General features: G+C 45.9%; 1 protein-coding gene across 2 annotated transcripts; it reads left to right on the top strand.

Moving 5' to 3' along the window:
- Positions 1 to 1,330: 1,330 nt before the first annotated feature.
- GOLGA5 (golgin A5) lies at positions 1,331 to 22,438 on the top strand. 2 transcript variants are annotated; one of them, XR_006387090.1, is made up of 15 exons: positions 1,331 to 1,477; positions 1,915 to 1,981; positions 5,259 to 5,815; positions 6,993 to 7,226; positions 11,066 to 11,285; positions 13,788 to 13,911; positions 14,021 to 14,224; positions 14,413 to 14,583; positions 15,250 to 15,378; positions 15,559 to 15,657; positions 15,980 to 16,205; positions 16,291 to 16,396; positions 19,532 to 19,595; positions 21,802 to 22,027; positions 22,113 to 22,438. XR_006387090.1 is itself a non-coding variant. In XM_044272619.1 (14 exons), the coding sequence occupies exons 3-14, from the start codon at positions 5,305 to 5,307 to the stop codon at positions 21,880 to 21,882; spliced, it is 2,169 nt and encodes a 722-aa protein (XP_044128554.1). In that variant the 5' UTR covers positions 1,331 to 1,477; positions 1,915 to 1,981; positions 5,259 to 5,304; the 3' UTR covers positions 21,883 to 22,438. The 2 variants fall into 2 exon arrangements, 1 of the variants encoding a protein (XP_044128554.1); XM_044272619.1 differs by having other exon boundaries at positions 21,802 to 22,438.
- Positions 22,439 to 27,412: the final 4,974 nt, after the last annotated feature.

A 27,412-nucleotide genomic window follows, 5' to 3' on the forward strand; every position in this document is an offset into this window, starting at 1 on the left:
TGGATGAGCAAGCTGAAGGTGTTACCATGGCCCTCACAGTCCTTTCGTCTGACCATCATTGAAAATCTATGGAAAAACCTTAAAGGGAACCTGTCACCCAAAAATCGCCTATTAAGCTGTTTACAGTACCTTATAGTGCTGTATAGTCGTTTCCTGATGCACTTTTTGTTAGTTTTGCAGCATGTATGCTCAGTCAGAAATCTATGTTATATTCAGCTGCTGCCCCATGCTTCAAGTCAGGAAACGAAGTCACGGGGGCAGCGGCCTCGGCGTCTTACATGGCCCTCTCCCCGCCCCCTGCCTCTGTGACTGACAGCCGAAATCCGATTCCGGGACCGCGCTCAACGGCCGCATGCGCAGTAAAGGGCGGCAGGAGCGCGGTCCCGGCTGCCGCGCGTACTACGCGCCGTCTTACTTTCGCCGCACTGCGCATGCGCCCGACATCCTGTATCAAACGCGCCCGCACCCGGCATCTGGGCGCGGGCGCGTTTGATACAGGATGTCGGGCGCATGCGCAGTGCGGCGAAAGTAAGACGGCGCGTAGTACGCGCGGCAGCCGGGACCGCGCTCCTGCCGCCCTTTACTGCGCATGCGGCCGTTGAGCGCGGTCCCGGAATCGGATTTCGGCTGTCAGTCACAGAGGCAGGGGGCGGGGAGAGGGCCATGTAAGACGCCGAGGCCGCTGCCCCCGTGACTTCGTTTCCTGACTTGAAGCACGGGGCAGCAGCTGAATATAACATCGATTTCTGACTGAGCATACATGCTGCTAAACTAACAAAAAGTGCATCAGGAAACGACTATACAGCACTATAAGGTACTGTAAACAGCTTAATAGGCGATTTTTGGGTGACAGGTTCCCTTTAAATGCACATGTGGAAAATTACCACCATTTGAACTACTGCCCATTTTCCTATAGAAATCAATGGGCTGCTTATGTTTTTTTTTTTTACACCATTTATAGTGTGGAAAAGGCGCCTCAATCCATGCACCATGCGTGCCCAATGCCACACCCTTATAGTTTTGTATAAGGGACTATGGAAACTATAGCAGTGTGGCTGCCCTCCAAACATGGCTGCCCCCCTCTATTCCCGAGCTCCTTGTTTCCATGGTTACAGAAGACATTTACTGATTGACGGATGCTGGCAGGTACAGACGCGCCTTCCGCTGGACTCTATGGTCTCTGCAGACAGGATAGAGGGGCTTCTCTACGCCCGAGACTCTATGGACAGGATAGAGAGGCTTCTCTACTCCCGAGACTCTATGGTAGAATAGAGGGGGATTCTTTACCTCCTAGACTCTATGGTTGTTCCGTGTGGACAGGCAAGTACGACCGCTCTAGCCGCAGTCTCTGATGTGAGGCCCAGTCAGGCAGCGCTGAGGGCACCTTGTTTGGGGACTTGACGTGTGTCAGCAGTTCCGGGTCCACGTCTCCGGTGGGGGATGGAGCTGAAGAAGGGACAGAGACTGTGAGGAGCCGGTAAGTCTTCCTCCGTTACCTTGGGGAGTGCATTCTCCTGACTACTCCGGGCACTTACCTCAGACATCTGGTCTTTATGTGTGACCCCGAGCACCTACCTCCATATCCACCAGTCCTTCCCAGCACCCTGATAATTCACTGGGATAGATTATGAGCATCTATGCTAAAAATCTGCGTATCTATGGCGACAGAGCGACCATTGAAATCCGGAGCTTTGGTCAGACTACCGCGTGCTTGTACGTTTTTTTTTGGTTTTTTTTTGGTGCCAGTTTTGCAACCGGTAAATTCTCCACTGGACCAGAGGATGACAGACGGGTGTGGAAGATATTGATGACACTCAAAATGTCTTCTGAAACTTTGTAAAATATAAATAATGGCCATTTTCTATGTATCTGCTTGCTGTCAGTGAACTGAAGCATTTTTGTTTACGTCCATAGGTGGAAAAAATCAGTCCTGAGCTAATACTTCTCACGGCTGAGGAGCTGTTACAGTTGTATCCATGAGGTAAGTAGTCTGTTCACACTGATGTCATACTTGATGCGATGCATGCTGCGCGGTTCCTCCTATCATAGTGACGGACACGGCAGCAGAACCTGATGGACCCCATTATAAGTCACCGCAGTCTGTTGGGCTCCTTTAGCGCCCATTGGGTGACAAATGCAACACAGCAATATTATTATTATTTATTTTTTGCTTCTGTGTCCGGAAAATTTGGAACTGAACCTAAAAAGTCTGGAGAGCAGCCTGATTCATTTTACCTGCACTGATACATTGTAACAAACTATCAGGGCAGGAGAGAGATGTGTTTCCCACCACAGACAATACTCTAAGCTTATGTTATCTTTAGGGGTCTTCTTGCTGAACACACAAAATCTGTCCGCTTTCTAATGCACTTTGTGTGTCCGTTCTCAGTACTTAGTCTGGCCCCAGACACCTGTCAGGAGAAGTGACAGGTCCTCTTTAAAGGGAGTCTTTCACGCTGATTGACTCTATTAACAGACTTATGTCCACGGCATCCCCCCTCCTCCCATCCGTAATCCTGCGCATGCGCTGATGACCGCAAAATCGGCGCGTGCACATTGAATGACCACAGTCTGGCCGTGGCATCACAGTTTACCATGCGCCGGCCCCGGCCTAGCTTACGTTCTTGCCGTGATGCGCTGCACGGTAAACGGTGATGCACCGGCCAGACTGTGGTCAGTCAATGCGTACGCGCCGGTTTTTGTGGTCATCGCGCATGCGCAGGATTACGGACGAAAGGAGGGAGGTTGGAGCAGAGACCAGGGGCAGGCAGACGCGGTGGAGGGGGAGTAGATTGGTATGAAAATGACCCAGGGGCCTGGGCACCGGCCGTTGTAAGGCCGCCCCTGGGCACCTTCACAGCCTAATTTGCATACGGAATAAAAGTGTTTTTCGGAGGAATGATTATAGCAAGCAACATATGGTAAGAACAGTTTTAATAGGGGGGATGCCGTGGACATAAGTCTGTTAATAGGGTCAATCAGCGTGAAAGACTCTCTTTAGAGGGGTACTCTGAGTGTTTAAAACTGATGAGTGAGCAGGACTAGGACAGGACAGGTTCTCAACATTTTAAAGGGGTTGTCTGAGATTTCCATATTGATAGCCTATCCTCAGGTCAGGTCATCAGTATCTGATTGGTGGGGGTCTTTCTCCCTGTAACCCCACCATCATCTGTTTGAAGAGACCGCGGTGCTCCATGAGTGCTGCGGCCTCTTTCTAGACCAGTGATGCCCCCCCCCCCTCCTATGTTCATCAGTAACATTGCTTACATGCAGCTCAGCTCCACTAAATACAGCCACTATCCAGCAGATGGTGCAGTGCTTGGTAAGCTGTCAGGAGGCCACGGTGCTCACTGGAGTGCCATAGCCTCTTCAAACAGCTGATCAGCAGGGTTGCCAGGTGTCGGACCCCCCACTGATCACATACTGATGACCTATTCTGAGGATAGGTCATCAATGTTAAAGAGGACCTGTCGCCGCTCCTGACACGCCTGTTTTAATAGCTACATTCCCCATGTAATAACAATTCTGGAGCATCTATTCTTATGGCTCTATGAATGAACTGCTAGCGGTCTGCAGTAAGGGTTCAGAAGGGTGGTAACCAGTTGGGGGGGTGTACCTGCACAGTCTGAAAAAGTCAGCACTGATTGGATAGAGTGAGTCTGTGTAGGTACACCCTCCAACTGGTTACCACCCCTTTGTACCCTTAGTGCAGACTGCTAGCAATTCATTCATAACTTATAGTAGTTATAGAAAAGGAATGACACAACAGAGTTATACGAATAGATGCTCCAGAATTGTTATTACATGTGGAATGCATGAAACTATTGAAACAGACATGTCAGGAGTGGGGACGGGTTCTCTTTAAACACTGTCAGACCCTTCAAAATATGCTACAGGTATGTTTTAGATTTAGATCTTCCACAGTTGTCTGATAACGGAGCACCTTCCGAGAGCACTAATGTGTTACAGCAAGAGCGCCCAACCTGCGGCCCTCCAGCTGTTGCAAAACTACAGCTCCCAGCATAGGATAGCCTACAGCTACCATCCTACAACAGGGCATGGTGGGAGCTGTAGGTTTACAACAGCTGGAGGGCCGCAGGTTGAGCATCACTGTGTTAGAGAAAAGCTGGAGCTGCCGTGGCCTCTTTGTTTCAGACATCAGCAGGATCCCAGAAGTCAGACCCCCAATAAGAACATATCCTGGTGATATTCCAATCTAAAGTCGTTCTGCAGCAAAACAACAACTCTCAACATTCCCTAACAGTCTATGGGGGAGATTTATCAAGACCGGGCACTTTCTTCACTGGTCTTGATATCCCTTGCTCTGCCGGCGAATGCACCTAATTTATGACGTGGGGCACGCCTCATTATAAATTAGGCGCATCCTCTGGCAATCCATGCACCTAAACAGGAATCTATGGCAGCTCAGAGCCTGTAGATTTCTGGCTTCATTTGTGCCAGAAAACTGGTGTAAATGAAGATAAATTTGTCTCTGATGTTGGCCACGCCCATTTCCCTTCCTTCCCACGCCCCCTTTTGGGAAAAATGGCGAGGGCAGAGTAAAAAGAGGCACTTTCGACTTTTTTCCCCCCAAAAAAGTCGCATTTAAAATGTCACAAACGTACAGCTTGTGACTTTTTAAATCCCCTTTTCTGGCGCAAGAGAGAGAGATGATAAATCTACCTCGGGTCTTTATCTGATAAATTTTATCTGCACTGATACATTGTAGCAAAATATCAGGACAGGAGAGAGATGTGTTTCCCACCACAGACAATAATGGAATATCGCAAGGATATGTCCCCATCGGGGGTCTGGCTTTTGGGACCTCCTCTGATGTCTGAAACAAAGGGGCCACAGCTACACCAGCTTTTCTCTGACACATTGGTGGTCTCGGACGTTGGACCCCCAGCAATCAGGCAATTATGGAAGATCTAATCCAGATCTGTAAATATCCACATAAAGTGCAGATTTTAATTATTTCCTCCATGACTGTTCGCAAACGTTATATCAAAGCAGTAAGGATTCTCATGGTGATGTGAATCGACAGAATGTAAACATTCACTGACAGCAAGCAGGAACAGATGCACAAAGTGTATTAGAAAGTTGCTGAAATATGTGTGTTCAGCAAGACGACCCCTAATGATTAATATAGTTCCGAACATAAGCTTTCAATCCAAAGTAGCTCTCTAGCCGTTGCAAAACAACAACTCCCAACATTATTCGACAGCTGTGTGTTTTGTTTTTTTTTTCTTTCTCAGGTCATGATCGAGCAGCCTTGAAGGCAGACGGTTCATCACTCCTGCCATGTCTTGGTTCACTGATCTGGCAGGGAGAGCTGAGGATCTCTTAAACTTAGTGGATCAAGGAGCATCAACTGTATTAAGCAAGAGCAAGGATGGCATTTCCACGATGGAGAGCCCCACAGACTATTACCCCGAGAAATCGCAAGAGAAAAGTCAGAGTTACGGAAAGTCCACCTTCATCTCCTCAGCGGCTGATAACATAAAGCATCAGAAGGCCACGATCTTAGCCGGTACAGCCAATGTCAAAGCTGCCACCAGGACGAGCACAGAATCTCACAGCACTTCAGCCAATGCGTCGTCCCAGCGGTTGGCCAGCCAGTTTGTAAGACGCAGGAAATCGGAGCCGGATGACGAACAGTTGTTTGATTTCCTCAACAGCTCAGACAAGGCGCACAATGGTGTCCTGGAGTCTAAAAGAGAGAGTAACAAGGAGACGGCGCCCATCAGTCATTCTGGAAGAGAAAATCCACAAAGTGTTGAGCCAGCCGAAACCACACACCCTAAGATCCAAGGTAATAAGAAAATGTCAGAGGAGGTTTACAGCAGGGGTGATGGAATTAAAGGGGTTGTCCCATGACAGCAACTTATCCCCTATCCATAGTGTCTTAATGGTGGAGGTCCAACTGCAGGGGCCCCCACGATCACTAGAATTGAGGCCCGTTCCCCCGCTGCTCTACTGCCGACTCTTCCCAGGTTGGCCATTGGTCTCTTTTCTCTCTGCTCCAGTGAAGACATGCCCGCAGCAGTGACCCCAGTGTTAACAAGTCATCACTGGAGCAGAAAGAAAGGAGGTGGACGAGTACCTGGAAGCCTTGGTACTAGAGTAATGAGGGTGAGATAACGTATTTATTACCCCTTTTATTTTTTTTTACACCATTGTAACCTTTTTTCTTTTTTAAAGCATAAGGTTGAACAAACCCAACGCTCCAACGCTCACCGTGGCCTTCTCTCAGCTTTTCCTAAGCCATGTGACATCACTTTCGACAGTCAAATGGCCTAGGCGCAGCTAAGCCCCATTGAAGTGAATGGCGCTGAGCTGCAATACCAAGCACGGCCAGTGCCTTCTCAAACAGCTGATCGGCAGGGGTCCCAGGTGTCGGGCTTTTACTATTAATGACCTATCCTCAGGATAGGTCATTGATATCAGATCGGCAGGGGTCCAACACCTGAAACCCCTGCTGATCAGCTGTATGAGGATATGTTGCGTGCAGGGCGCACGTGCCGTCTCCCTTCTCTCTTCTTGTCTTTGCCATAGACAGCCGCAATAAGTGAGAAGGGAGATGGCGCGTGTGCACTGCGCGCAACATATCCTCATACAGCTGATCAGCAGGGGTTTCAGGTGTTGGAACCCTGCCGATCTGATATTGATGACCTATCAGGATATTAAATACCCGGAGAACCCCTTTAAAAGACAAGGCAATGGCTCCAGTTATAGTTTTACTGGAAATCTACCCGTATCATACACAGCCCCCTAATATAGAAAAGGAAAGCCTAAGAACTTCACAGATAGTGTTAACATGTTTGTACCCCCTCCAGACAGCACTGTTTTCCATTATGAGGCGTTGCCCTAATCCGTTAGTTACCTATAAGTTGGCCAACAGGAAGGGGATTGTACCTATTTCACCTCTTTCGTTTTTGGAAGGGCCAGGACGATGTACTAATTCTTATTGCTTCTGTGACATTGCTCAGGTGATCTCAACAAGTCACAGTCTGTACAAAGTGCTGAAGAAGACACAGAGCGTCAGACACAGCAGACCACAGAGGCGTCAGAACCAACCCCCAGTCCTGGCCAGACTAATGGAGATCAGAAGTCCCAAGAACTGTCCAACCTTCGCTTGGAGAACCAGCTGCTGAGGAGCGAAGTCCAATCTCTGAACCAGGAGATGGCGGGATTGATCCAGCGCTCCAAGGACATGCAAGAAGGTAACAGTGTGACCCAGATACTGCAGCTCTGTTATTTAACACTATAGAACCACACTGGCGGGTGCCATGCTGCTGTGATAAAACTATGTGACAAGATGCAATGTATGTATGAGCGATATGACCTCCACCTTTAAATGATCATTGTACTTTCAACATACTTTGAAGAAATCAAGAGTGCAGGGAAATATAAGAAACTTTGTAATATATCTAAGCAGAGGAAATGCCTGTCCTAGAAACTAACTTCTTCCCTCTCCATAGACTTCTATGGGCCGCATGTAATCTGACCCTTCATTTAGCTGACAGTCAGAATTGTCTCTGAAGATGGATTTCGCAGAGAATGTTAGTTTAGGAGGTGGAAGAAAGAGACATTTTTCTCTGTTGAAGGGGTCGTCTTACTCTTAATTTGTATGAGGTTGCCTCAATTCTTCCTGATGACAGATGAAAGAAGGATGGTGCATGCTGGATTTCAGAGAGCCCAAACCATTGTCCCTATCTATAATAATAAAATCCCTGTGTGAGTGCGCTGTGTCCGTGTCACCAGCTTTGCACTGGGCATGCGCAGCTTCCAATCGGGACACAGCGCTCCACACGGACACAGCACTACACACAAGTCTCCCTGCAGCCTGACTGCCCATAGATACCTCCGAGGCCACAGCTCCCCTGCCGCCGTCCGCTCCTGCCACAGTTCCCCGGCCGCTCCTCTCTTGGCTCAGGAGATGCAGAGCGCGCAGCACCCCCCCCTTCCCCTTTCAGGATGGCAGAGCGGCAGCGGGGTAGAGTGTTAGCTGTAATGTCCAGCTAACACTCTGCTTGAAACGGCCGACATCGGTGCTGGCACCGATCGCGACCGTTTAACCCCTTCCATGCCGTGGTCCTTAGGGACTTATGTATGGAGGGGCTAACCATCGGGCCGCTGCTCTGCTGTGGCAGCCGCCGATGCTTGAAGGGTAAACTGAGGGAGCTCCCTCCCCCATCGGGTTGCTGCGCTGTGGCAGCGTCCCGGTGGTTACCATGGCAACCGGACGCCTTCACAGGCATCCGGCTTGCTATGGTATATCTAAGGCTACTTTCACACTCGCGTTTGGTGCGGATCCGTCGTGGATCTGCACTGACGGATCCGTTCCGATATTATAACCGTCTGCATCCGTTCAGAACGGATCCGTTTGTATTATCTTTAATATAGCCAAGACAGATCCGTCTTAAACACCATTGAAAGTCAATGGAGGACGGATCCGTTTTCTATTGTGTCATAGAAAACGGATCCGTTTGGCTCAAGCAGCGTTTTGGTGTCTGCCTCCAGAGCAGAATGCAGACTGAACAGAGGCAAACTGATGCATTCTGAGCGGATCCTTTTCCATTCAGAATGTATTAGAGCAAAACTGATCCGTTTTGGACCGCTTGTGAGAGCCCTGAACGGATCTCAGAAACGGAAAGCCAAAACGTCAGTGTAAAAGTAGCCTAAGCCTGATCAGGCTCCTGCTAAAAGCAGGAGCCTGATCAGGCTTAGGGCTCGTTCACACGAATGTTTTTTGCGTTCCGTATATGGGCCATTTATTTTTTTTTGTTTCGTTTACGGTCCATATACGGAACCATTCATTTCAATGGTTCCGCAAAAAAAACGGAATGTACTTTGTATGCATTCCGTTTCCGCATTTCCGTTTTTCCGTTCCATTCAAAGATAGAACATGTCGTATTATTGCCCGCAAATCACGTTCCGTGGCTCCATTCAAATCAATGGGTCCGCTAAAAAAACTGAACACATAAGGAATGTACTCCATATGTCGTCCGTATCCGTTTTTGTGGAACCATCTATTGAAAATATTACGCCCAGCCCAATTTTTTCTATGTAATTACTGTATATGCCATACGGAAAAACGGAACGAAAAAACGGAATAGAAACTGAAACACTACTGAAACAAAAAACGGATCTGTTAAAAACGGACTGCAAAACACTGAAAAAGCCCTATGGTCGTGTGACCAAGCCCTTAGTGCGAGTTTAATACACTGCAGTACACCACAACATGTTTGGTATCGCCGCGTCCGTAAGGACTTGATCTATAAAAGGATCATGTTACTTTTACCGCATGGTGAACACCATAAAAAAAAAAAAAAGAAGAAAAACTATGATGAAATTGCAATTTTGCCCACCGCACTTCCCAAAAAATGATATAAAAGTGATCAAAAAAGTAATATGCATCCAAAATTTGCACCAATTAAACCGTGACCTCATCCCACAAAAAATGTGCCCCTACATAAGCCAATTGTCCAAACAATAAGAAAAATATGGCTTTGAGAAAATGGAGACACAAAAACGTTTTTTTCATTTTTTTTGCATGATTTTATTGAATAAAATGAAAGTTAAAAATAAATAAATAATCCACATATTGGATATTATCATGTCCGTAACGACCTGCTCTATAAAAATAGCATGTGATCCAACCCATCTGGTGAACACCATAATAAAAATTTATTTAAAAGTGCCAAAAAATGTATCACCTTACATCACAAATAGTGTAATACTAAGCAATTAAAAATTCATATGTGCCCCATCATGGTACCAATCAAACCATCATCTCATCCCGCAAAAAAATGAGACCCTACCTAAGACAATCGCCCCAAAAAATAAATAAATATGGCTTTCAGAAAATGGAAAACGCAAAAACATGATTTAAAAAAAAAAATTATGCTTTTATTGTGTAAACTAAAATAAAAAAAATGCACATATTAGGTATTGCTGTGTCCGTAACAACCTGCTCTATAAAAATAGTATGTGATCCAACCCGTCTGGGTGAATGCCGTAAAAATAAAAAAACTAAACAATGTGCCAAAAAAGCTATTTTCTTTTAATTACCTTACATCACAAAAAGTGTAATACCAAGCGATCAAGGCCACCAGTCTCAGCCACCAGTCAGTGTGGTTAAGTTCCCTTGCTGTTTAACATAGACTGTTCCTACTAATGTTTATGCACTACTGTTCTAGCGCCCGTTATTCTAACGGGCTTAATGTCTAGTGGAATATAAATTTCCGCCAGAGGTGTCTAGATGGACAGAGATGGCTGCCCTTACATCTAGCCAAGTTGTCTGATATCTCTTAGGCTATCATTTAGTGAAGACACTTGTTTACAGGGATAGGTTGTTTACTTGTTCAGCCGATAGCTGTCTTTCCACCCCCTCCATCCTTGGCGTGGTATCTGTGGGTTCTTAGTGGGGAGAGATGAATAAGCCATTGTCAGACTCCCCTGTCCTATCCAGACATCTCTGGAGGTGAATTAGACCCCTTTCACAGTAGCGTGTCTTAGGGAGAGCACCCGTCCTGACCTCCCAGCACTGACGGGGTTGCATAGCATTATATTGATTTATGATGCTATGTAACCCTTGGAGGTCTGGAATATATTGGATAACACTGACAGCATTATAGGGAGCTGCGCAAGTCGGATGTGTGGGACTCGCTGGTGTGAAAGGGGCCTTAATCCCCATGAGAACAAAGCAACAGGCATTTTGAAGTCTGTCTTGTCCATCCCTTATATCCCCGGACATCTGCGATCAGCAGAGAGTTTGGACACCCCCCCCCCCCCCCCCCCCCCAATATAGATTAGATGGTCGGGCAGTCCCATCAAAGTTCATTTAAAGTGTATGGGCACTGAGATGACTACATGATTTGTATCTGCTCTGCAGGAGTATGATACTTTCGGGGGGCAAATTTGCTAATTGGTTACAATGTGTTGACTCCTGATTAGGAGAAATGCTTGTTGGGAGCCCCCTACACCTAGCTGTGTAAAACCACTCCGGCCCGTGAGGTGCTCTTTGTATATTGTCACAAACCCTGTTTTATTTTTCCAGAGCTGAATGAAGCCCGGGCACGGTTAGAGAAGTGGAATGGGGATAATTCCAAAATAGATCGCACCGCCAGAGAGCTCCGCGCCCAGGTAGACGATCTGACAGAGGCTATCGCTGCAAAAGACTCCCAACTTGCAGTGCTTAAGGTCCGATTGCAGGAAGCTGACCAGTTACTGAGCAGTCGCACAGAGACTTTAGAGAAGCTGCAGAATGAGAAATCGAGGTATGATATTGGGGTCCAGAATTCAGTGGGTGGTTGCTACATGTCAGTGCAATTACATTTATAAGACTGTGTTCACCTATTAACATAGATTAAGGCCTCCTGCACACGAACGTTGTGTGCATCCGTGGCCGTTGTGCCGTTTTCCGTTTTTTTTCACGGACCCATTGACTTTCAATGGGTCCGTGGAAAAATCGGAAAATGCACCGTTTGGCAGCCGCATCCGTGAGCCGTGTTTCCTGGCCGTGAAAAAAATATGACCTGTCCTATTTTTTTCACGGCCAACGGTTCACGGGCCCATTCAAGTCAATGGGTCCGTGAAAGAACACGGATGCACACAAGATTGGCATCCGTGTCCGTGATCCGTGGCCGTAGGTTAGTTTCATACAGACGGATCCGAAGATCCGTCTGCATAAAAGCTTTTTCAGAGCTGAGTTTTCACTTCGTGAAAACTCAGATCCGACAGTATATTCTAACACAGAAGCGTTCCCATGGTGATGGGACGCTTCTAGTTAGAATACACTACAAACTGTGTACAAGACTGCCCCCTGCTGCCTGGCAGCACCCGATCTCTTACAGGGGGATATGATAGTGCGGCACCTGAAGGGGTTAATTGTACTATCATATCCCCCTGTAAGAGATCAGGGCTGCCAGGCAGCAGGGGGCAGACCCCCCCCCCCCCTCCCCAGTTTGAATATCATTGTGCGGCCCCCCCTCCCCTGTTGTTAACTCGTTGGTGGCCAGTGTGCGCACCCCCCTCCCTCCCTCCCTCTATTGTTTTAATACATTGGGGCCAGTGTGCGCGCGCCCCCAACCCCCCCCCCCTCCCTCCCTCTATTGTTTTAATACATTGGGGCCAGTGTGCGCACCCCCCAACCCCCCCCCCCCTCCCTCCCTCTATTGTAATAATAGCATTGGGGCCAGTGTGCGCACAACCCCCCCCCCCCCCCCCCCCCAAACCCCCCCCCCCCACAGCCCCCCCCCCGATCATCGGTGGCAGCGGAGTAGAAGATTTTCATACTTACCTGGCTGCTGGCTGCTGCGATGTCTGCGTCCGGCCGGGAGCTCCTCCTACTGGTAAGTGACAGCAATGCGCCGCACAGACCTGTCACTTACCAGTAGGAGGAGCTCCCGGCCGGACACAGAGATCGCAGCAGCCAGCAGCCAGGTAAGTATGAATCTTCTACTCCGCTGCCACCGATGATCGGGGGGGGGGGGGGGGGGCACACTGGCCCCAATGCTATTATTACAATAGAGGGAGGGAGCGCGCACACTGGCCCCAATGCTATTATTACAATAGAGGGAGGGAGGGGGGTGCGCACACTGGCCACCAACGAGTTAACAATAGGGGAGGGGGGGCCCACTGGCCACCAATGAGTTAAAAACAGGGGGGGGGGGTCTGCCCCCTGCTGCCTGGCAGCACCTGCCAGGCAGCAGGGGGCAGTCATGTACACAGTTTTTTTTGTATATTCTAACCTGAAGCGTCTCCATCACCATGGGAACGCCTCTGTGTTAGAATATACTGTCGGAAATGAGTTTCACGATGTAGCTCATATCCGACAGTATATTCTAACATAGAGGCGTTCCCATGGTGATGGTGACGCTACAAGTTAAAATATACCATCGGATTGGAGAAAACTCCAATCCGATGGTATAACAGAACTCCAGACTTTACATTGAAAGTCAATGGGGACGGATCCGTTTGAAATGGCACCATATTGTGTCAACATCAAACGGATCTGTCCCCATTGACTTGCATTGTAATTCAGGACGGATCCGTTTGGCTCCGCACGGCCAGGCGGACACCAAAATGACTTTTTTTTCATGTCCGTGGATCCTCCAAAAATCAAGGAAGACCCACGGACGGAAAAACGGTCACGGATCACGGACCTACGGACCCCGTTTTTGCGGACCGTGTAAAAAAACGTTCGTGTGCAGGAGGCCTTATTTGAATGTTCAGACAAGCTGTGAGGGTACTTTCACACTTGCGTTGTTTGATTCCGGCAGGCAGTTCCGTTCCGGCAAACTGTATGCAAACGCTTGTCATTTTTTTTCTGATCGATCAGGCATTTTTCAGACTGATCAGGATCCTGATCAGTCTGAAAAATGCCTAATCGGTCAGAAAAATGCATTGCAATACCGGGTCCGGTATTTATTTTTTTCACATTTTTAAAGGTCTGCGGCTATTTGAATGCCGGATCCAGCACTAATACATTCCTATGGAAAAAAATGACGGATCCAGCATTCAGGCAAGTGTTCAGTTTTTTGGGCCGGAGATAAAACCGTAGCATGCTGCGGTATTATCTCCGTCCTGAAAAGTCAAAAAGACTGAACTGAAGACATCCTGATGCATCCTGAACGGATTGCTCTCCATTCAGAATGCATTAGGATAAAACTGATCAGTTATTTTCCGGTATAGAGCCCCTAGGACGGAACTCAATACCGGAAAAGAAAAACGCTAGTGTGAAAGTGCCCTAACCGTGCCTAATGGTTTATAATTGCCAGGATTGTGCAGGACCACAATGAAGGTAGCAGCCTCCACAGCCAGGCCTTGCAGACTGTTCAGGAGAGACTTCGGGAAGCAGAGTCTACTTTGAAAAGGGAACAAGATGGTTTCAAACAGATGCAAGTATGTAATGCAAGTCAATACAATATCTACTTCAGATGAAGTACTATATGCAGTGCTGTATGAACCTTTGATGCCAAATTTTACATGCATTTGTCATCATAATCCTCAGAATGAATTTGCGACTCGCTTGAATAAGATGGAAGCTGAGCGCCAGAACCTGGCTGAATCGCTCATTGCTGCAGAAAAGAAGCACATGGAGGAGAAGAGGAGGGGCGACGATCTGCAGCAGCAGCTGAAGACTGCAAAAGCTGCAGTGGAGACTGTGAAGCAGGAAATGGTGGATTACAAACAAAAGGCGACACGTATCCTACAGGTACAGGCGAGACAGTGGTGAGAGTCACTTCATAGTTGTGACCTACGTTTGTAAATTGATGATACAGTTGGAGTTGTTGGTTCTAAAGTACAGAATTCCATTTAAGTTGTTATGTGGGTTAATGTAGGTATGTCAGTGGTTCTAATAGCTAATTTTTGGTGTAATTTTATTTATTTATTTGCTCACAGTCCAAAGAAAAACTAATTAACAGTCTGAAGGAAGGTTCTGGCATTGAAGGATTAGATAGTCACACAGCCAGTAGCATGGAGCTGGAGGAGTTAAAACACGAGAGAGACATGCAGAGAGAAGAGATCCAAAAACTCTTGGCACAGATACAGCAACTGAAAACGGAACTACAGGTAAGACTGAATATATTAGAAGGCAGCCTATCCATTCACTAGAGAGCAGCGGTGACATCACTGAGAATGCAGCCTATCCATTCACTAGAGATCAGCGGTGACATCCCTGAGAATGCAGCCTATCCATTCACTAGAGAGCAGCGGTGACATCACTGAGAATGCAGCCTATCCATTCACTAGAGAGCAGCGGTGACATCACTGAGAATGCAGCCTATCCATTCACTAGAGAGCAGCGGTGACATCACTGAGAATACAGCCTATCCATTCACTAGAGAGCAGTGGTGACATCACTGAGAATGCAGCCTATCCATCTACTAGAGATCAGTGGTGACATCACTGAGAATGCAGCCTATCCATTCTACTAGAGCTCAGCAGTGACATCACTGAGAATGCAGCCTATCCATCTACTAGAGATCAGCAGTGACATCACTGAGAATGCAGCATATACATTCACTGGAGAGCAGCAGTGACATCACTGAGAATGCAGCCTATCCATTCACTGGAGAGCAGCAGTGACATCACTGAGAATGCAGCCTATCCATTCACAGGAGAGCAGCAGTGACATCACTGAGAATGCAGTTTAGAGCATGTTTTATATTAGGATTTTAACATTGAAATCCCATATTCTAGACTTTGTATTAGATGCATGTATTTGTCTTCTTGTAGGATGTGGAGAGTCAGCAGGTGAGTGAAGCCGAGTCGGCCCGAGAGCAGCTTTTGGACCTTCAGGAGCAGACTGCAGAACAGAGAAGAGCTAAGCAGGAACTAGAGGCAGAACTTGAGCGCCAGAAACAGGTAGACACCCAATTATTATCTTTTAATATTTCTGAAAAGTAATAGCTGTAGACCAGACAGTACATGTGCAGCAGTGGTATTCCATCTAATGTATAGTAAACCTTCATACAGGATCAAACTCCTGACTTGTAAACCACTATAGACTACTCAGACTATTTTTTTCTTATCCCTGGATTGCAGGAATTGCAGTATACTCAAGAGGATCTATACAGGACAAAGAATACTTTGCAAGCAAGGATCAGAGACCGGGAAGATGAAATCCAAAAACTCAGGAATCAGGTATTGCGTGATGCTAAGAAGGGGTGGGCAACTAAGATGGAAAATTATGGCATAAGAACTATCGCTCAGGTCTATGTAATGCTTCATTATAGTAGTTATGAGAACTAGATGTGGTGCTGAACTTGTACAGGACAGACACTGCAAAAGACCCCTGTACAAGACAGTATATGGGCCCCATATTCTTTAGTAGCTTACTTTAGTTCACCCCTCCCTATATCTTTCCATCAGTAACAATCTTGGTTATTGAGCCCCTGTGCACGTTACACGTATGACGTATAGTTTACATGTGATACATTAATGTAATCTACTTACCTTTATGCAGCTCACCAACAAGGCGTTAAGCAGCAGCAGCCAGAACGAGCTGGAGAACCGGCTCCACCAGCTGACTGAGACCCTAATCCAAAAACAGACCATGCTAGAGAGTTTGAGCACGGAGAAGAACTCGCTGGTTTATCAGCTGGAGAGGCTGGAGCATCAGCTGAAGAACGTGCAGGGGAGCAGCGGGAGCGTCTCCACCATTAACATGGCTACTGTAGACAATGGGGATGGTATGTAGACTCTGCTGCTGGGCAGGTTTATAATTTGGATCCTCTGGAGCTTCGGACTCACCTGTCTCCGCCTGTCACTTTGTAGGAGCTCGTCTGAGAAATGTCCCAGTTCTGTTCAGTGATGCGGACACAAATGTTGCCGGCATGTACGGAAGGGTCCGAAAGGCTGCAAGCACTATTGACAAATTCAGGTACACAGCACATTTCCAGTCTTCATTTTATCAGTGTAAAGCATCCATCTTTCCTGGAGTTGGTGACTTATGTCCACTGCCAGGTATTTCTTAAAGGGGTTGTTCGAGTAAAAAAGAAAAACCACTTCACTGCTTTGGTTATCCCAGTTCCTTTGGCCCGTTTCAGTACCCGCCACTTCCTGTCTCCCGCCTAGCTGGAAGTATGACCTACCAAATCTCCACATGTCATTGCTGCAGGCCTATTAGTGGCCTCAGCCGTGGCAAATGCAGACACAGCTGGTGCCTGCTAAGACGTTTAATTGGCAGAATCAGTGACATACAGGAAATTTGCACATCACAATTTTGGTCAGAGCACTGCAGTATTCGGGACGACCAGAGCTGGTGAGCGGATTATTATTATTATTTTTTTTTATTTATTTTTTTTTATTTTATTTTTTTACTCTCACGCGATGCCTGACCATTCCCAATACTTTTCCTGCCAACCTTTTTTAAGAGGACCTGTCCCCTCTCCTGATGTCTGTTTTAGCAAATACTTGCATCCCTATGTAATAATTCTGGAGCAGCTATTCCTATATTATCCTTGCCAGAAGTTATGAATGAATTACTAGCAGTTTGAGGTGAAGGTCCAGATGCGTGTTACCAGTTGGGAGGGGGCGGTCCCTGCACAGTCTGACATCATCCAATCCGTGTTGCCAGTTTCAGATTGTGTAGGGAACTCCCCCAGCTGGTAATACCCAACTGGACCTTCTTTTCAAACTGCTAGTAAAGTAATTTATTCATAATTTCTAGCAGAAATAATAGAGGAATTGCATATCGTAGTCCTAGGAATATATGCTCCAGAATTATTACATGAGGAATGCAAGTAGATTGCAATACCTGACATGTCTGGTTTAGTGACAGGTCTTCCTTGAAGTGATTTTTAAATTTTTGGTAAATTCAGCATTATAATTTGCATAAAGTGAAGTTGGGGTTCCTCATCTCAGTATCACTGCTTGCTGTCAGTGCACAAGCACTATCTTATTTGCCATTTAAGCCTGAAAATGCACCCTGACATGTCCCCACTTGCACAGTTGTGGAGATGGGGTTGCGGTCTATCAGTTGCAAGCAACTCAACTGTTGGGTTTAGCTCAGAGAATCACTTTCAACTCGGCTTTGTGAGAAGGACTCGCTTTCTGGCTTAATATTGGAACGAATATGCTTTCATTCACTGGGAACAACTAGAAACTTTAAAAGAGTGAAGGACTGAAATCCAAAGTATATTAAAGTGTCATTGAACTTTCAAAAAAACGTTTGATATGTCATATTGGCGCATCAAACCTTTTGATTGGTGGAAGTCTGAGTGCTGAGACCCCCACTGATCGCTAGTACAAGGAAAGAGAAGAAGCTCCCACATAGAAACGTAGACTGTGTCGGCAGATAAGAACCATTTGGCCCCTCTAGTCTGCCCAATATACTGAATACTATGGATAGCCCCTGGCCCTATCTTATATGACGGATGGCCTTATGCCTATCCCATGCATGCTTAAACTCCTCCACTGTATTTGCAGCTGCCACTTCTGCAGAAAGGCTATTCCATGCATCCACTACTCTCTCAGTAAAGTAATACTTCCTTATATTACTTTTAAACCTTTGCCCCTCTAATTTAAAACTATGTCCTCTTGTAGCAGTTTTTCTTCTTTTAAATATTCTGTCCTCTTTTACCTTGTTGATTCCCTTTATGTATTTAGCAGTTTCTCTCATATCCCCTCTGTCGCGTCTTTCTTCCAAGCTATACACGTTAAGGTCCTTTAATCTTTCCTGGTAAGTTTTATCCTGCAATCCATGTACCGGTTTAGTAGCTCTTCTCTGAACTCTCTCCAAAGTATCAATATCCTTCTGGAGATATGGTCTCCAGTACTGCGCACAATACTCCAGATGAGGTCTCACTAGTGCTCTGTAGAGCAGCATGAGCGCCCCCCTCTGTCTACTGGTAATGCCTCTCCCTATACACCCAGCATTCTGCTAGCATCTCCTGCTGCTCTGTGACATTGTCTGCCTACCTTTAAGTCTTCTGAAATAATGACCCCTAAATCCCTTTCCTCAGATACTGAGGTTAGGACTGTATCACTGACTTTATATTCTGCTCTTGGGTTTTTACGCCCCAGGTGCATTATCTTGCACTTATCAACATTACATTTTAGTTGCCAGATGTTTGACCATTCCTCTAGTTTTCCTAAGTCCTTTTCCATTTGGTGTATCCCTCCAGGAACATCAACCCTGTTACAAATCTTTGTGTCATCAGCAAAAAGACACCACACCTTACCATCGAGGCCTTCTGCAATTTCATGGTTTCTCTCCTCACTGCAGGAGACAGAATTGAAAGGGGTCCATACACTTTCCAGTTTCCTGCAGTGAGGATAGGTCATCAATATGACATATGATATGATATGTACGCAACACCCATATCTCACACAGTCCTTTAGAACCAGATCTAATGAACCACGAGACATCCGATCAGTGCATCCATTATACAAGTGCAAAAATAAGCCCTGTATTATGGCTGTCTGAAAGTGGCTCTGCTTATCTAAACCCTTAAAGGGAACCTTTCATCTACTTTATGCTACCCTTATCGAGGGCAGCATCACATAGTGACCGATGAGCTGATTTCAGCAGTGTGTCATTCATGAGTTAAAAGTAAGCAATTTGCCAAGAATCGGGATCCTAATCATTGCAGCCCGGGCCTGGAAGAGTCATGGCTACCTGAGAAGAGTCATGGCTGTTCATGATCTCCTTCTTTCCTGCTCACCTACCGATGACTGACCTCTCCTTAGTTTTCTCCCTCGGAGGGAATTGGCAATCATAAGCAAATTGGTAGGGAGAGCAAGAAATCCTGAACAACTGTGACTCTCTTAAGGTAGCCATGACTCTTTTCCAGGATCGAGCTGTGAACATTATGATCCTGGTTCTCGGCATCTGCTTACTTTTAGCCCATGTATGACACAGAGCTGAAATCGGCATGTTTTTCACTGTTATGCTGCCCTCAATGACGTCATCACGAAGTTGATGACAGCTTCCCTTTAATACCCTTCTTCTCTTTTTAAATAAATAAAATAAAAAATTAAATTTAAATATGTATTTATTTATTTTTCTTCCTAGCATCCGACTTGGTGTATTCTTGCGGCGATATCCCATTGCCCGGGTATTTATTATTATTTATATGGTAAGTGTGGGATTGCTTCTTTCCTTTACAACCATTAGAATTTTTCAAGATCCATTTAGCTAAAATTATGACAATTGGGGAGGGGGGGGGGGGGGGGTTCACTTACTTACAGTACTACTGCAGTTTTTGGTGTTAAAAAAAAAAAAGAAAAAAAAGTTGCAAGACCCTATTCGGCGACTTTTTGCAGTCCTCACCACTGGGGAGTGGCAGGGGCGGGCTAATAGGCCCCTGCACGTTCACAAACATGTCGGCTTTTTTGCAGGCATGAAAATTGAACTGAAGAAATGGAGTAGAATTTCACTCCAGGTGCAAACTGCTGTAGGATGCATCTAACTTATGACGAGGTGGCGCACGCCTCGTCATAAATTGTGTGCTTCTTCCCGCAGTACAGGGAGCGTAAAAAGCTGATCTTTGATTAAATGACCCCCAATATCAGCACTGTTCATTGCAAAGAAACCCAATGAGACACATTGAACTAGGCAAGAAGCCTGTAAATGGTTAAGTTAGTGGGGCCAGAACTTTTTGTTTAGATTTTGGAGGAGGGGTTGTATACTGCACCTAGTATTACTGCAGCAAAGTAGTTAAAGGGGTATTCCGGTAGGTAAAAGTTATCCCCATGCACTGGATAGGGGATCACAGATTGGTAGGGTTCCTACTGCTGGGACCCCCAACGATCACGATCCCTGTGGATAGGGAATAACTTTTTTGCCTACTGGAATACCCCTTTAACTCAAGCTTCATTAGTAGTATGTTGCAGTGATGTCGCGGGCACAGCAGCTCTGCCCGTGCCATCTCTTACGGTTGCTGGACATATTATACATTCAGCGCCGTGCTATAACGGCTAGGATCCAAGAGATGCCTCATCTGCAGTTAAATGGTGATGCATACTGTAAGCGTTATTACTGCTGCACCTGCAAAAAGCAGGACCTCACACAGCTCCATCCATGGAAAATAAGAAATGAATTTTGGAGTCTGACAAAACCAAAATGTTTTATTTTTGTATAAAAGTAGTAAAATAAAAACAAAAATATTTTAAATTTGGTACTTGTACATACCCACGGAATAAAGTTCTTTTATTTATATCTGATGGCGAACACCCTAAAAAGAAATCCCCCCCCCCCAAAAAAAAATTAAATATATATATATATATATATATATATATATATATATATATATATATATATAAAAAAACATAATGGGTTTGCTCTAACATTTAAAGGGGTTGTGAAAGAATGGTGGTGTTTTAGGCAACCCCACCTTTGGCTTGACCTGTAAAGGAGAGATGACTTGCCTACTTTTCGGCGCTGGCTCCCTGCTTCTTCTCCTCCGGGCCTGCGATGTTCCGCTGGACTCCCTCGATGTCGTGGTGGAGTCCAGATCCCCTTGCGTCATGATGTAAGGGTGAGCCAGTCACCCTGCAGCCAGAGATTGGCTCTAACGATGTTGATGTTGAGGGAGCCCAAACGCAGCATCGCAGGTGGGGAGCCAGCGCCGAAAAGTAGGTAAGTCATCTTTCTTTTACACATCCAGCCAAGTGGGGAGGTTTGCCAACTTTCCCCTGCCCCCCATTCTTGCACAACCCCTTGAAAGGATATGCCATGAATGTCTGAAGAGTTGCTATTCCCAGCTCTGGGAGCCGCTCCTATGTCAAGAAAAGGACAGAGAGAGTACATTGTAAATGCACAGCTCCTTTCCATTCAGTGCCATGGGACTTGTTCCTCATTCACATTGGGGCCCGTTTTTGAGATAGATGCAGGTCCTTCTTATGGGACCCATATCTTATTAATGTTCCATGAATGTCCCTTTAAGCTTATCCTTAGCTTTTACTCTGCTACCTCCGTCAGTCACAGAGACTCCTAATGGAGAGGCAGTGCGTATGCTTGATCCAACAAGGGGCACGGGACCTCCATTCTCGTGATGACCCTAACCCCCCCCCCATAGAAGTGAATGGGAGCGCACGGCTGGCTCGGCTATTTCCGTCGGCCCCGTATAAATGCACGGAGGGCACCTGTGCAGGCACCTTGTGCCCTCCACAACTTTTGGGGCTCTGTTCTGTATGTGCGAGTCCCTAGAGGTGGATATGCCCCCATTGTCTGAGATGAGAAAAGCTCTTTAACTGGTTAAATGCCGATATGTTGGATTTAAGTGTATTCATATTTATACATGTTAATTTATATATTTTTTTTTCCCCCTGCTTTTCTTCCAGGCGCTTCTTCATCTTTGGGTAATGATTGTTCTTCTTACTTACACCCCAGAAATGCACCACGACCACCCCCCTGGGAAATAGCATCTACTATAAGTGTGACCTGTATGAAAGGACTCTCTATTTTCTACATAGTCTAGGTAACATTACAGATTCTTCTATGACTGACGAAGACCTGCACTGCTCACGGGGGTCACTGTGCGGGGGTCTTCTGAATTATACATCCTTGGTACGTTCTGGGAACATTCTAGGCTTTCTTCCTTTTCTCCAGCTTCCACAGTCTGCAGTTTTATTACCTTTTTTTTTTTTCCCAGCAAGTAATTGCAGCCAGTAACCTTTAACCTCGCAGACCCCTCTGCTGCTACCAGCCTCCATCAGAACAGCACTAAAGGGAATGACTGACACCCTGGCGGTGGCGGCACATACTGTATTTTATCATAAAGCAGGGACACTAATTGTAAATGGAGTATATTTCTCACGTTCCTGCCCTCCGCTCTGTCCCTTTTGCACATTTTAAGTGTAAATAATTTTTTTTTCTTTAATCTGTATAGACATAACTGTGGGGCTGTCAATGACTAGTGCAATCTTTTAGTAAATACAATGAGATGATAATAAAATACAAATTTATGTTTTTGTTTTATTTTCTCATTTTAGTTTTTTCTTCTGTATTTCAATGTGTAATATGGTCATTCACCACTAGGGGGAGCTAAGTGTTTTAGCTTCATGCAGGAAAACTGCGCAGACGGTTACATTGCTATGGTTCGTGATGTTGCCACAATGAAGTGTCAGATCGTCCTTGCTTCTGAATGTCCAGATGAGATCGTGCAGACTCTCTCACCTTTTGCATTTCTTACCTTCTCGTTTCTTTAGGCTCGCAGACTTTCAGTTTTATTCCATTAGAACACAGCTAGGATCACGGATGCTAGCTTACACTGCATTGTGTATAGCAGTCTGAAAGCCATCTACTATATTATCAGAAGTTCAGGCTACTGTTCTTCCTTATGCTTTACACTGCAGCTCTGCTCCATTACAGGCATGTCTCCGATCAGTGACTTTGCATTTTAGCTGCATTTTCTGTGAAAGCCCATCTGTCAGCAGTTTTGTACCTGTGACACTGGCTGACCGGTTACGTGTGCGCTTGGCAGCTGAAGGCATCTGTGTTGGTCCCATGTTCATATGTGCCCGCATTGCTGAGAAATATGATGTTTTCATATATGCAAATGAGCCTCTAGGCAGCAACGAGGGCGTTACCATTACACCTGGAGGCTCTGCTCTCTCTGCAACTGCCGCAGAGGGAGTGGCAGTTGCAGACAAAAGAATAGAGCCTCTAAGAGTAATGGCAACACCCCCATTGCTCCTAGAGGCTCATCCTTTTTCTCAGCAATGCGGGCACATATGAACATGGGACCAACACAGATGTCTTCAGCTGCCAAGTGCACATGTAACAGGGTCAGCCAGTGTCATAGGTACAAAACTGCTGACAGATGCCCTTTTAGGTTCTGAAATCCACCTCCTGTCTCATCAGGGGCTCTTGACCTATCCCCCCTGCTTTAACCTTCAGGCTCTTTGTTCATGTTGGCTTTTGTATACAAGCACAGGATCAGCAGGAACTCAGTACATGGGGAGATGATTAAATTGAACTAAAAGGAGCAAAACCATCAGTGAGAATAAGAAGATTACAAGGAACCTGGTACGCACTGACGGAGAGGAGGCTCTTTCTTTATTTCTATAGTCATTGGTAATATAGTGACACAGATGGTGGACAATCTTTACATTGTGTGTGTGTAAATTATATCTAAATATATATCTATATATACCTGGGGTCAGAAACCTCTGTAGTGTCTGCTGTCCTGAAACTACAACTCCCAGCATTCACACTTGCTCAGCTGTTCTTGAAACTACCACAGAAGGGAATGGAGCATGCTGGGAGTTGTATCCGGTAACCTGAACTCATCGTCGCATTACAGGAAGCGCAGGGACGAGGAGGTCACCAGGACATACCTTCACTACTGCAGTCAGTCTCATCATTTTCCATCTCCTCTCCCGAGTGGACCTCACTTTGCTCTTGTGTGAAGAAGGTTTTTTTTATGTTACCGCCATTAGATTTTTCCACTGTGCTGATGAAATGCTGAATGCTTTGATCCTCTCATCTTTTCTGAGTTCTATCTGATCTTGGGAAAACTGGGAGATAATATGGCCGCCATTGCAGCTGTTTCAGGAGATATCACGCCACTTTCCCAAGATCCTGAATGGCAAAGCTGCTTAGTTAGAGGCGTTTGAAAACTGTATAACTAGGCGGACTTCCCGTTCTAAATTTTGGGAGAGCTGGGTGACAACTGCCCCGGAGATGTAGTGGTGACTATATTGGTAGTATATTTGTTACTTGAAAACAGCTGAATAAAATTTGTAACCACTTTCAGAAGAAGACAATTCAGGGATCGGGTGGTTCAGTGTTGACATTGCCTCCAAATAACCATCCTCCTTAAAGGGGTTGTCTAAAGAAGACAACCTATGGGTAGGGGGATAAGTGACTTATCAGCGGGGGTCCGACTGCTGGAGCTCCCAGCAATAATGGGGACGGGGGCCTGTGCATGAGTGACTGTTACTCCTTTCAAACAGGAACTCCGTGATCGCACCCCGACAATCAGACAATATCCCCTATCGTGGCAGATAAGTTGTCTTCACTGGACAGCCCCTTTAAAGGGCATCTGTCAGCAGTTTTTTACCTATGACACTGTCTGACCTGTTACATGTGCGCTTGGCAGCTGAAGGCATCTGTGTTGGTCCCATGTTCATATGTGCCCGCATTGTTAAAATGATGTTTTAATATATGCAAATGAGCCTCTAGGAGCAACGGGGGCGTTGCCGTTACACCTAGAGGCTCTGCTCTCTCTACAACTGTCACGCCCTCTGCACTTTGACAAGTGCAGGCAGTGGAAACATCATAATGGCTCTGTCAATCAAAAAAGTGTAGAGGGCGTGGCAGTTGTAGAGAGAGCTAGAGCCTCTAGGTGTAACGGCAACGCCCCCGTTGCTCCTAGAGGCTCATTTGTACGGATGAGAAGATGGACTTCCATTTGCAACAGGGTTGTTTTTAAAGGGCATCTGTCAGCAGTTTTAGTACCTATGACACTAGGCTGACCTGTTACATGTGCGCTTGGCAGCTGAAGACATCTGTGTTGGTCCCATGTTCATATGTGCCCGCATTGCTGAAAAAAAAATGAAGTTTTAATATATGCAAATGAGTAGGGATGAGCGAATTGGAACTGAACCAGAGTTCGGGAAATGTCTTTTTTACAGTACAGATTAATTTATGAAGTTATTACGAGAAGTCTCAGTGAGACTTAGTGAAGCAATAACTTTGGCTCATAGGAGCCAATACATTCTAATACTGTACGGAGTGCAGTATTCAAACTAAGTATTATGCAAAGATTCGCTCATCTCTACTCATTGCATATATAAAAACTTCATTTTTCTCAGCAATCCGGGCACGTATGAACGTGGGACCAACACAGATGCCTTCAGCTGCCAAGTGCACATGTAACAGGTCAGCCAGTGTCATAGGTACAAAACTGCTGACAGATGCCCTTTAAAAACAACCCTGTTGCAAATGGAAGTCCATCTTCTCCAAACAGTTTTAAACAACTGATTTGCCAGGGGAAGTTGCTGTTGGCTGTACACAACTTGGCTTTGAGTCTGCAGGATAGCCGAGGAAGGGGGGGATCTCTTGTTGGGGGCCCCTCACTCTGTTTTGTCCATATGCCCTAATAGGGCTTATGCACAAGTGAGTTCATTGTAGCATTGTAACTACCACTGCTCTATCTACCTACCTGGAACCCCATGACAACCTTAAACAACCACAGCTCGGGACAATAAGTGTTATCATGGGGACACGGGAGTAAAACGACCTGTAGAGATCAGTCCTGTACTAAGCATTGATGATGGTGTGTAATGCAGGAGTCCTTTCCCCGCAGTCTTGTATAAAACTCTTGGTTGTTCTCCTTTAAGGGCCGCCGCTGCTTTTAGATCAGTCACGCGCTTTGTCTGACCCCAGATCCTGGCTTTCAATTATGGTGAGTAAACGTCCTGTGGATAATTGAGGCTGAGTTTATCTTGTTTGTATCTATGAATAATAAACTTGCTGCACAGTCTGCTCCTTCACATGCCGTCTGTAAACAGTACACCGGCCCTTTATTCAATCTCTGTGTTTGTCAGGGGCCTATTCAGACGCATTGTCCCCGATAACAGCGGGCTGCTTCGGCCTTTCATATCCTTGTTTATCTCCGGGCCCGCTCGCTTATTATTATTTTTTCCTTTTCGGGCTAATTGTGTAAGAAGAAAAGCCGAACGTTGCGCAATTGCCTTAATAAGTCCGGAGGCGGCGGAGGCTTCATGTTATCTTTATGGAGAATATTTCTGCAGGAAATTGACTACACAATGAACACCTGTCGCTGGCTGGATTATCAGCAACCACCTCTCCGGCTCCGACAATATTTTACTACTTCCTTTTTAATTAAAACTAATCTTGAACGGGTTTTCTAAAATGTCGCCATAAAAAAGCCGCCGTTGCTTTGGATCCATTTAAAGGAGAACCGCCAGGGTTGACGTTAATTTTACCGTGTGTTCAGAATTGAAAAAAAATATATAATAATCAGAAAAATGCAATACCTTTTTTCCATGGCTAGTTACAGACCTCCATGTTAGAGAATAATCTGTACCAATGTCCTCATGCCAACACTGCCTGACCCAGTGATCTGGCGGTGGAAGTGTTGTCCTAGGGACAATGAGGCCCTTTATTAACCAAGTGTAGATAAGAAAGTAAAAGTTGTTGTTTTGAGTGGTTGCACTTTTTATAATGGCTCGTGCACACAACCGTAGACTGTTTTGTGGTCCGCAAAACACGGATACATGCCAGTGTGCATTCCACATTTTGCTCAACGAAACAGCCGGCCCATAATACAACAGTCCTATTCTTGTCCTTAATGCAGACAATAGTAGGACATACGGGCGTGGAATGCACACTGAGTCATTTCTGAAAAAAAAAAAAACGGAACAGACGCAGACAAAAAATACGTTTGTGGGCATGAGTCCTAAGACTGAGCTGTCAGAGACATGAAGTGTGGTCGTACGCAATGCAGGCATCCTGTAAACTTTGTCTAAGGCCTCATGCACACGACAGTATTTTTTAGCTGTCCCGTTTCCGTTGTTCCGTTTTTGTTTCCGTGTGTCTTCCTTTATTTTTAGAGGACCACCAGACATATAAAGGAAAGTAAAAAAAAATCTAAGACAGGTTTGCCATGCAAATGATAGGAAAAAAGCGGACGCGGATGACAATCTTGTGTGCCTCCGCATTTTTTAGCGGTCCCATTAACTTGAATGGGTCCGCAAACCGTTTTCCGCGAAAATAATAGGACAGGTTATATTTTTTTGACGGACTGGAACCACGCATCACGGACGCGGTGGCAAGCGGTGCATTATCCGAGTTTTCGACTGACCGATTGAAAGTTAATGGGTCCGCAGGAAATCACGAAAAACTGCGCAACGGACACGGAATAAAACAACGGTCGTGTGCATTAGGTCTAAGGCCACCTGCACGCGTTGCGGAATACGAACA

Source organism: Bufo gargarizans, chromosome 11 (assembly GCF_014858855.1).
Source record: "Bufo gargarizans isolate SCDJY-AF-19 chromosome 11, ASM1485885v1, whole genome shotgun sequence".
NCBI classification, from domain to species: Eukaryota; Metazoa; Chordata; class Amphibia; order Anura; family Bufonidae; genus Bufo; species Bufo gargarizans.